At 43.0% G+C, this 11,702-nt stretch overlaps 1 protein-coding gene across 6 annotated transcripts in view; it reads left to right on the forward strand.

Moving 5' to 3' along the window:
- LOC108235887 (myosin phosphatase Rho interacting protein) overlaps positions 1–11,702 on the forward strand; it is a 52,374-nt gene that overhangs the window by 5,981 nt on the left and 34,691 nt on the right. For all 6 annotated transcript variants that reach the window (XR_005234285.1, XR_005234286.1, XM_017416186.3 and 3 more), the window contains exons 2-7: positions 87–164; positions 422–487; positions 9,547–9,698; positions 9,777–9,861; positions 9,955–10,126; positions 10,517–10,949. Coding sequence is in view for 4 of the 6 variants with exons in the window: in XM_017416186.3 (XP_017271675.1) it covers positions 87–164; positions 422–487; positions 9,547–9,698; positions 9,777–9,861; positions 9,955–10,126; positions 10,517–10,949 (986 nt within the window). In the remaining 2 variants the exon portion in view is untranslated. The remainder of the gene's footprint in view (positions 1–86; positions 165–421; positions 488–9,546; positions 9,699–9,776; positions 9,862–9,954; positions 10,127–10,516; positions 10,950–11,702) is intronic.

Consider the following 11,702-nt stretch of genomic DNA (forward strand, 5'->3'; position numbering starts at 1 on the left):
CTTAAGCTCACACTCTTCCCCCAGTTTTAATGATTACCTAAATTGCTGTTTCTTCCTCCCCTCTCTCTCTCATGTTTCTTTTACAGGCCAAGCCGATTTATGCTGGATGGCTGTGCTTGGCCCCCGAGGGAACTGACTTTGACAATCCAATGCAGAGATCCCGGGTAAGTGTGCATAATGGGCGCGTGTGTATTTGTTCAACAAAGTGGTTTCACCGACACAGTGTGTGCATGTTTCCACGCAGAAGAAGTATGTCATAGTAGAGCCTGCCATCGCACAGCCTCTTCTGGAATCAGAAAATAGGAGGCTAAACTCTAAAGCTTATTTGTTTCTGCTTCGTTGAGAAAGAACAATGTGTCTGTGCTTTCGGGACTGACCAATAAATCAAGCTGTTCTGATATGCATCTGGTTCTGCTTCCAGAAATGGCAGCGGAGATTCTTTGTGCTGTACGAACATGGCTGCCTGCGCTTCGCCCTGGACGAGTCGGTGAGTAGGTCCTGGCTCGCGGCACGCAGGCCTGGTCGTTACAGCGAACATGGAAGACATAGTTTGGCCTTTTTTAAAATGGGTTTATGTGCAAAAGTTACGAAAATTAGTTGTAGATAGCTTCTTGAATGGTCTCAGTTTAGAAAAATAAAGTTTAAATGGATAGCCTGGTTATTTTTGAAGTGACGTTCTGTCAAATAGTTATCAATAATTATTGAGCCTTTTAAGCATTAAGTAACTCTAGCTGAACATGTTGGAAAAACGATTATTTGAACATACAACAGCAAGGTAAGAATTGTGGGAATCAACAAAAGTCTAAACCTGACCAAAAATAAAAAGAAAACATACCTGTATTTATTTATTTAGTTTACCAACGGATATGTCTTGTACTAGGATCAATCGACGGGGAAGCTGGTCCCATTCTGCCTTCGGTGTTGGGGTCCATGTCAGAAGACTCGTATACAGACTTTAAGCAAAACAATGATTGTTTGGTCAAGAAAACAGAGACAAACTAAAGAAATGATGTCAAGCGAAAGTGTAGGGGTTTAATTTGAGCCAATATAGCGTTCTGTCACACCAGTATGACAATATGTGGAAGATTTGTTTTATTTGCCTAAAAAAGTTATAAAACAGTCTGACTCTTAAGTGGACTTTTTCCTCTTTCATCATTCCTCCGTTCTCTAAAACTCATTTCATGGCTGATAAAGTACTGATAACTATTTGATAGATCATCACTTCAAAAATGACCAGACTATCCCTTTAAGTCCAACAGGACTGATGAGCTAACAGCAAGTTCAAATGCAGCTAAGACCAAAGTGGATCTTAAAATTTCTAAAATTTCACACCGCTTCATGCTAACGCTACTTCGTAGACTTTTTACAACGCTGTCGGTTTTACATTACAGGGTTATTTCCATCAACTTCTATGTTAAAAATATCAAAAATGGGGGGGGGGTGAACTTGATGCAAAATAAACTCAAAATTGGGGGAAAAATAAAACCAATTTCATTAAGCCCTGCCTTAGATTTAACAGTCAGAGAAACCATGGAGTCAAGAATAATCATCTCTGAAGCCATTCGGCGCTGATTGTTCCCAGCTCCTTGCATAATGCGTTTGGTGCGTATTGTAGGCAACGTACACCACTGATTGGTTGTTTCTGTGTCGTGTTTGTGCTTTGGACCATGCACTGTACTGCTAATGAAAACTTGTAGTGTCGACATAATGAAACCGATGTCCCACACGGCTTTAATGGAGTGCTCCCAGTCGCTGTTTGTGCCAAGCGAAGCCACTCCAGGCCATTCCTTTTTGCATGATGTGTGGATAAAAAGCTGAGATCCAAAAAAAATACAATTTATGACTAATAAAGAAAAGGTCATCTCGGTATAAAGTGTTCAAACCTATGACTTTTACAATGAAACAAATCATTGTGGTTGTAATGGCTGAAGAGGCTTAGCGTAGCAATCAACAGAAAAGATGGCAGCCAACTCTGACACATCATCATCAAAACAGGCGTTTTAATGAGCTGCTAAATTATCACCCATGTTCACATGACCGACGAGCCATTATCACTATGATCACGAAGGATAAACAGAACATGAAAATATATACAGTATATAGCAAACTTTCAGAAACTACGATGAAACATTACCAGTTACTTCAACATTAATGGCTCTTGCAGTGTGTGGGACGTAGATAAGTGTTGAAGTTGCACAGTACTAATGTGCTTAGTGATGTGATGACAATGCAAAACATTTCTATCTTGAAAAGTTCACTAAAACATGAGCCTACAGCGTCAGCGATTCTTAAAATGTGCTCACTCAGTGGAAACGGCCTGTTTCCACCACTTCGCACGTGGAGCGAAGCGGCGCTGAAAAACCCCAAAGATTACAAATTAGTAAAGAACCCCAGTCACGTGAAGAAATAATTGGTTGAGCATTGATGAGTGTTGGGGGGGGGCGATGGCGATGCTCTGAGAACCGCAGGGAGGAAGTGGCTGAGAAGTCAACTCTGCCCACTGCAAATCTCTGTTTGGTGCTCGTGTATTGCCAGGGGAATGTGACACGGGTGACCAAACCCATACCGGGCGATCTGACTAGAGATTAGGCTGCTTGTGTGCAAACAATGGGGCCACACACACAACCAAGCTGCCAGCCTGCCTGTCAGAAACACACAGATACTCACATTAATGCATGTTGTGGGGGGGGGACCTAACTACAAGCTGGTTTTTATTTCTAAAACATATTTTCAAGTGCTTTACAAAAAGGATGACATGAGTTCAGTCAGATGTTTATTACAAAACCAAATGCCTAAAAAATATCAGACGTTACCACAAAAAAAAGAAGGTTATAGGGTTTGTTTTAAAGGTAAATAAAAACCTGATGTGGCTCAGTTTAGGCAGCAGATGGCTTCGTGAAATTAAGAAGGCTGTATTCACACTTGGACCAAAATGTCAACATTTGTTCCATTTTCAGCTGTTGCGGTGCTCATTCACACTGCACTGAGTCAATCGAGACAAACCCTTTGAGCAACCTGTCCCCCCTCGCCTGTNCTCAGTTTAGGCAGCAGATGGCTTCGTGAAATTAAGAAGGCTGTATTCACACTTGGACCAAAATGTCAACATTTGTTCCATTTTCAGCTGTTGCGGTGCTCATTCACACTGAACCGAGTCAATCGAGACAAACCCTTTCAGCGACCTGTCCCCCCCCTCGCCTGTGGTGGCGCCATACCAAGAATTACTGAAAGAAACGACACGAAAACCTCAGAAGAAGACACTGAGCGCAACTTCCTTCTGCTGGAAAAGGAAACAAAAATGGAGTGGCGTCAAATTTGAGCAGTTTTAGGATATCTACGTCTGACCACGAGCCATTTCCCCCCCCTAGTGGTAGAAATGCGTGTTTGTTTTGGTTGTATTTACCCAAAAGGCCCTGTGCTATAGTCTACTTCCTGCTTTTGGAGTGGTCTCTGGTCGAACCGCGCCAGAGTTCACTTCAACCGAACCGAGACCAAGGTTTTTAGGCTGACCAGTGTTCGCTTTTTCGGCCCGTATCAGAGTTTGATTGCACGTTCACACCTCCCCAAACGATCCAGACTTTCTAAGCAAACGAACTGGAGTTCCGTTAAAGCGGACCAAACAGGGCTGCTGGGAATGCATCCCTAAGGGTCGAATGGAGACGGTCAGATCTTCCTTTGTCACAAGCTGTGACCAGGGAACGGTGAGTTAGCACGATACTGTCCAAAGAACTCATTATTTGGGAGGGCACACGTCATGTCTAAGTCTGTGATGGATTTAGGGGGGCAGCCTTTCAGCAGGTTTTTCCCTATAAGTGAGCAGGACAGTGGCAGGAGCTTCACTACGTCTCTGAATGAGCCAATAGCTTGTAGTCTCATGTGGTGAATCTCTGAGCCGTTAGCACTGACAAAGGGAGGAAACTTACAAGAATGAGGGCGAGTGTTTCCAATGCGTAATGTGTTTCCAGTGACACCCAAAGCTGGAGTGCAGTTGTGTTTTCCTCTCATTGTAACAGTGATTCCAAAAGTGTCTGCAGCATTGTCTTTTGGCCCTTTCATCTGCTCCACAAGACAGGAAAAATGGTTGCTTTGTGCTCCCAATCCTGAGGATTGAACCTCTCCAAAAGCTTCTGCACTGATATCTGTATGTTGAGCTTATTGTGGTAGGGCCCTATGAAATCTGTTGTTTTTTTGTTTTGTTTTTTTAAGTTTAATTTTTTTGAAATCCATTTTTTCTGATGTAGCCATGTTTTTTCTCCCCACATAGTTGGTGTCTACTCATATAAAATTGTAACGCTTTTATATAGGACTTTTTTTTTCTTTTTAAATTTATGAATTTTGACACATTACAACAAAATATCAACCAGAGGTGTATGAAGCCATTTTTGAATACAATCAAAGTTTTTAATAAAAAAAAAACACATTTGAGAGCAAAACTTTGCAAACTACAATTAAGTATAATATTTAAATAAAATGCACATTTAAGTTTGCTCTTCTTTTGGCTGCCTACAGAGTTCTGTTTGCAGAACCAAAAGTTTTGGTTTTATTAGTGAAAAGTTTCATTTGCAAAACTTGCTGTTTTTTTGGGCACTTGCCAGAAAGCTTTGACTGAAACCAAAGCTTTCAGTTCTGCAGATAAGAACTACTTTGATAGGACACTCTGTGGCCATTAAAAACAATATTTTATGAAAAATTAAGATGGTCTGTATTATTGCCATGAAATTCACTTTCCAGATAACAAAAGTCTTTTTGCTATTATTCCTCTAGGTATAATTTTGAAAGTACTCTACCTTACACTTTTAAACATAATTGATCACTGATAGTCAACAACATCAGATTTTTTTGTCAGTTTAAAATATTTTGATCATTGATGATTCTGAAATAACCCAATCTGTAACTTTATTCCACCAAAGTCTTTACCAATGAGACCAAATGAACATCCTGATGCTCTAAACCCCTGAATCCACAAGATGAACAAGGTCCAGGGGGTGATGACATCACCTGCTATATTCACCAAGTAGACAGTGGTCTATCGGAAACAGAAGCCCTTCATAGTTGAGCTATTTTCACCACAAAAAGAGGGAAAGATTCTCTCCCATGTAAAGCAGCATTCCTGCCTTAATGCCCTTATTTGGTGAACTGCAGTGTGCTCTCGGCCTCAGAACCACAACGAACGAGAGAGAGAGAGAGAGAGAGAGGGTTTGCTAGCCCCTAAAAGCTGCAGAGGGAACGTCAGATGTGCCCCAGACTCAGACATTCCCTCACACACAACCTGCCACAGAAAGATCCAGGCTTTGCTAATGATGAGGGTCAGAATGTCTTACAGCAGAACACCAATATTGTCGTAAATTCCTCACTTCGACGTGAGATGAAGATCAAAAATGAATATAAAGTCAGAGGGAGTCAGATAAATGGACCACCCTGAAACAGAAAAGATTCAGGATGAGAGCACTTATGTACATAGCTGCGTCTGTTCTGCATCGTGTTTTTTGGAAATAAAAAGCCAGATCAATGAGCTATCCTCTTGTGGGAAGAGCTCACGTTCCGCCTTAATCTACCGTTAGAGTCTCTACAGCCGACAGAGTCGGGTTCTGTCTGTTAAGTTCTGCTCTGTCGAAGAACATGCATCATATAAAACAGCAGTTTCCTCTCCAGAGCCTGCTGAGGCAAACTTGCCCTTGGATCAGCGTGTAAAAGCCTCCTGGAGGACTTATATCATTTATAGAGTGGGTGTGCTCCAATTAGTTCCAGAGCTGGCCCAGTAATTATTTTCATGCCGCTTTTACAGCATCTGTGGCAACTTTTATTATTTGGCTATCATAAAAATGAAGATTCTACGCAAAGACAGTTGCCTTAAAGACATTTTTTTTAGTACAAACCACTTAAACTGTCTGTCTTTTGTGTGCTTTATTGTTTACTTTTTTTTATGTTTCCTCTTATGTCACGTCAGCCTGGGCTCTTTGTAAGAAAGCTGTTACTTTTTATAATATCTCATAGCAAAGCTAAAAATGGCCACCCTTCTGGATGGCGAACACAATTGGAGGATGTGGAATTGGGCCAGTTGCATAGAAATAAAATCCAGCACAGCTGATTTGCATTTTGGCAGATGTGTTCCTATTGTTTTGAAGCCGGTAGCCAAGAACGGTCCCTAAGCAACAAGTTTCTTTTGCGTTGATGGCAGCAGGATCAGATGGACGGCAGGATCTCAGGCTCCACTTCTCTGCAACAAAGTGTGTGTGGGGGGAGTCTAACTGTTGACATTTCTGAGCCTCCTACTTTAGTCCAATAAATACATTTCAGTATGGTTTTATTTCATAGCAATGCATTTAGTACAGATGGTAAATTGTTCAGGTGACTGACTCAACCAGGGCTGCCCCATGTCTCTGATCCTGTGGCGTTCATGGACAAGATCTCAGTGCGCAGCCGTGGAGAGGAGGATGTCAGGTTTGGGAATCTCAGGGTCTCGCCCTTGCTTTTTAGGAACGTTGTGGTTCTGTTGGCGTCTTCAGGCCATGCCCTTATGCGTGCACTGGGATGGTTCACAGCAGAGAGTGAAGCGGCTTGGGTGACAGTCAGCTCCTCTAAGTCTGAGGCCATGGTTTTCAACCGGGAAAAGGTGGAATACTCCCTCTGGTTTCGGGTGAATCTTTACCTCAAGCAGAGTTCGAGTATCTGATTCTTGTTCACGAGTGATGGTAAAATTGAGCGGCAGGCGGACTGACTAATCGTCTGCAGTGAAGAGGGCGTTACTTTGGTCAGTCGTAGTGAAGAAGGAGCTGAGCTGAAAGATGAAGCTCTCGATTTACTGGTCTTTCTATGATCCATCTCTTACATTTGGTAATTAGGGGCGATCAGGCTCAGCCTAAAGACCTTTCCATGCTCCACGAGAAGTCACAGAGTTGGCTCTCAATCATGTGGTCGCGTGGCGAAAATCGCGTCATTTCAGTTCTTGTAGCAGCTTCATCCGCCGCTATGCGACACAAGGCCCTGGCCGAACTTTTTCTCACAGAGGTTTGCATCAAGTATTGTGTGATTGGTCGCTGAAAAGCAGCTGGAGGCTGTTAGAAAATACAGCCGTCTTTACAACTGTTCCAGCAAAACTTGGAAACCCAGAGGTTAAGACAGCAAAGAGACACAGGCGACTTTTTGTGTCTCAGTCGGTTTAACAAACATGTCTGGTTGGAGTGAGGGTTGCCAAATTCTGTGCAAGGACCGAAGAATTGACAAGCCAGCGGGAAGAAATGCGTTTTAACGCTGTAAGAGGACGGAGGAGCTTCCTGGGAGTTCTGATCCGAGCGCCTCGTGGACGATGAAAGGTGTGTGGGGAAAACAAACATCTCACAACCACGTGACCACGAACTGACTTCTTATGAAGTATAGAGATAAGATGAGTACCTCTGTCATCCAGGGAAAGCTCAGAGTAGAGCCACTGCTCCCATGCATCAAAAGGAGTCAGCTGAGGTGGTGCGGATATCGGATTAGGATGCCTCCTCCTATAGATTTTAATTTTTTTTAGGGAGGGGGGTAAATCCCACTGAGAGGAGACCTCAGGGCAGATCCAGAATAAGCTGGAGGGAGTATTTATCCTCACTGGGCTGGGAATGTCTTGGAATCCCCCAGGAGGAGCTGGAGAGTGTCACTGTGAAGGAGGATGTCCTGAACCTGTTGCCTCCGTAACCCATCCTTAGATAGGAGGAAGAAATTGGATGAATGGATCTTGACCGACATCCATTAAAATAAAATATTTTGCTGCTGAAATGTTTGTTGCACTGATGGCTGAGGCAGGTGGAGAAATGCGGGCTGGTAGTTTTATTTTAAAGACGAAGTCCTTTGTTAAGCTTCGCGTATTAAGACTAAACATGCTTTCTCTGCAGAAATCTGTTACAGGGCTCATGTTCTCATGACAAACAATTACAGACCAAAGCACACTTGCAGTCCTTGAATCAGCACAAGTTTTGAACAGTAACAATTCCACTGAAGATTTTGAGTCAATCTAAATGGCTCTTTTATTGTCATTTTTTAGCACTATTCCTGGATCTTCTTAAATAGACCTAGCTCCTTGTGCCTGTAAATAAATGTCTGTAGAACCTGCGTTGATGTTTGATTTTCTTTCTTTTTTTTCCATTAGAGGAAACCTTCCACAGCATCTTGAGTTCATTTCTGTGACGTCACATAATTGCCATATTTGGCAGTCCCTTGGGGGTTTGCAGGCAGATCTTAATAAAGTTGGATCTATTTTCAGTGGCCTTAAAAGGAGCTTTTAACATTTGTTGCAGGCGCACAAAAACCTGATAAGAAATTGCTTGGATTCCGAGAAGATAGAAGGTTGGAGGGGACTTTTTTTTTTTCTTTTTTTTTTTTTTTTTTTTTTTTTGTCCGATGGTAATGAGACTGCTGGTTTAAAATAATGGGAACACAGAAAACACACAAGTGTGTTGGGTGTGTGTTTTATCTCTAGATGTTTGAAAAAATGTAGGGGTTTTTCTTTTAGACTCCCAGTCCTGCGCTGGTTCTCGGAGCTCTCCCAGCCTTGTGTTCTCCCCTGATCTCACACACAAAGAAGCTTTAGTCTGGCATCCCGTTGTCGTCTTCTCCTCTTTTCTCTGTGTGTGATTCATTTGAGAGGATTTGTCCTGTAACCATGGTGTCTGTACAGTGCACGACTGCGGGACTCTTTGATATCTCTGACCATTTATTTGTACGATTTTTGGAGGGTTTACCACAAAATGTTCATCTGGGTGTGGATGTCACGTTTTGGGCAGCCTAAAGTTGTGAAGGTTTTTGCTACAAACTATTCTTTTTCTCACAATCTTTTCACACATTTAATACATCAAAACAAGCATTTTTTGTCTTCTGTCACCCAGTGTCTCTCGCTGCTAGAGGTGTGATTTTCCTTCAAACCCTCTGAATTCAGTGCGCACACCCAAACTCTCATTGACTTCCATTGTATCGAAACAGAATCTTTCTTCAAAACTGGAAGCGAATGGCCTTTTTACCTGTTCATATCTCTTAAATAAAACACTGTAGACGAATAAAAATCTGTGACAACCAGGAGCGTCAGCCGTTTAAAGTTCAGGAATTTTTTTTCAGTAGATCTTAAACTCCTAGTGAGTTTAAGTAAAGGCAATGGGATGTCTTTTTTATTTTTTAAAGACTGAAATCTGAGTTCCAAACCTTTTAAATTTTTTTGTTGTTGTTTTTTTTATCAAACATACTAGTACCACCATGCCTTGGATGACTGAGAACCTTGAGCTATAATTCTGCATTTCCATCTGCCTGTCTTATTAAGAGTAGCGTCAAGGAGTGACAGTTTATACGCCAAAATATGGGCATTTTATCAGCTTAGATTATAATGAAAGTAAGTCCCAAATTTCTGTTGGTTTTTAGAGAAGAAAGCTGATGGATTTTGGAGTTTTGGGCAGAAGCTGCCTTGGCACCCTGCAACATTTTCCCAGAACTTTTTCTTTTCCTTTAATTTCGACTTATGTTGATTTATTTTATATTTTATTTGTTAGTTCTAAAAGTGTGTTTGACGTGTTTTGTGTCCTCCAGCCAAGCACGCTGCCTCAGGGCACTGTCAACATGAACATCTGCACAGATGTCATCGACGCAGAGCCCAAAACGGGCCAGAAGAACTCACTGTGCATCATCACCCCTGAACAGGAGTACTTCATCCGAGGAGAGAACAAAGAGATCATTAACGGGTAACTTCCTCGTTTGTCATTTGGTGACTCGGTGGGACGGTAATGTCCAAGCATCAGATGCATGTTTTTCCTTTGTAGGTGGAGTGAACAGCTGGTTGTATATCCTCGAACCAACAAACAAAACCAGAAGAAGAAGAGAAAAGTAGAGCCCGCGACCTCCCAAGTAGGTTTCTTCACTCATAAGGTCAAAGCTCTGTATCGTCGTCCAGCTTCTGGTTTCCGGTGAGTTTCCCACGACCCCCGTGTTCTCGTCCAGGAACCCGGTCCAGCCAAGGTAGCGGTGACCGGCTCTGGAATCCCGGAAGCAGATAAAAGTCCCGATTCGAGCTCCATCATCTGGCAGGAGGAGCTGAACCAGAGGGAGGCTGAGAGCTCAGCTGTGTGGGCTGCTGCTGACCACTCTTTAGCGTCACCACTGCCCCCTGCAGGTAGGGAGTTCCTTTACTCTTGTTTGTCATATTTTTCATTGTTTTAAGTCAATGAACTCCAGTTTGACTCTCAAACACGTCAGGAATCGGACAGGTCCATCTCATTTTTGTTTTCAGTACTAATTAGTTTGTCTGTTGCTACCTTGATTATTGAATTATGTGATGTGAAAGCACCAAAATTGCTAAATCATATAGTTTTTTTTACCTTAAACTAGCAACTTTTTTAAAGTTCAAAAGCCAAACATATTTATGTTGCTCTTGTGGGACAAAAAAATTTAAACTCGTGAAAATTTGTTCAAAATTGATCTAAATCAGCTGATGGGCTGGAAATTGCAATTGTTGTTTTCAAACAAAATGGTCAGCAAACATTTCTCACTCTCTTCTTTCTAGGCGACTGTGCGTCTGTAGCGCCGGGCTCTGACGCAGGCTCAGTAAACGGGGACGACGTGAGCCGCGGCAGCCTGGCGCTGCTCGGTTCCGCTCCCCTGCCCACCACCGACCCACTCTCCCCGACGGGCTCCTGCTCCAGTTTGGGAGGAGTGCCCCGCTGCCTCTCCCCGGTGCCCAGCGACCCCTTCCCCTCCGGCAGCTCCCTGCTCTCGAACGGCTCTCACATCAGCGGCTCGGTCAGCTCGCTGGACTCTGACGCCAGCGGCAGCACGGTCACCAGCACCGACAGCCACCCGGCCGGCCTCAGGGGCGGCCACCACGATGCGACGCGCTCCCGCCGGCTGGAGGCCGAGGCCAGAAAGGCTGAGAAGAGGAGTCGGTTCAGGAGTCCCGAGAGGCAGGAGAGAGAGGCCGTCCTCAGTCCCGAGAGAAGGTCAGTGACTTTTAAATCGAGTCCATTCATAACTGTCTCCTTCACTCGTCCCACTTCCTGTCTCTGCTCCTTTTTCTTTTCTTTAGAGAGCTCCCTGATGGTTTTTATGACCATGCTTTTCTGAGTCAGACATACTCCATTTGCCAACTATATTTTTTTATTCAAAAACTAGTACTTTCATACTGTAATTATCTGATGGATGAAGTGCAAAGAATTTCTGTTTTTAGAATGAACTTAACAAAAAACATGATCAGGCAGAATTTAGTTACTTTACCCCTAATCCTGTCTCAAGACATTCTTCAACTCTCCGACTGCACAAAACATCAAAACAAAACCAGTGAGAGCAATAACACTGTTGCAAAAGACGGCTTGGACTGCAAATGATCATAGACCAATTTATTTCAGGTACTATTCATTTATGTTTTGCATGCTAATATGCATTCATCTGTACATTAATCAGTGCTGCCACTTTTAAAAGTCAGAGTACTTGTTGCACGGTGCCGTTTGTCTTAGCTGCTGTAGTTGAAACATGTTGCTGTCTGCAGGGATTAATGTTCTCCATCACAGCAACTGATTTCCATCAATTGTAAAAAATGAGGAGGAAAAGCAAAACGTGTTTTTTGTTGTGGTCCTATTAAAGCCATCTGATTATATGATACCTGGATTAATATTATTCTGCTTTCAACAAATAAAGCGAACCAGAGACAAAGTTTTAGCCAATCAGAGCGGGGGGGGGGGGGGGGGGGGGGGGGG

The sequence above is a fragment of the Kryptolebias marmoratus genome, linkage group LG17 (assembly GCF_001649575.2).
Source record: "Kryptolebias marmoratus isolate JLee-2015 linkage group LG17, ASM164957v2, whole genome shotgun sequence".
NCBI classification, from domain to species: domain Eukaryota; kingdom Metazoa; phylum Chordata; class Actinopteri; order Cyprinodontiformes; family Rivulidae; genus Kryptolebias; species Kryptolebias marmoratus.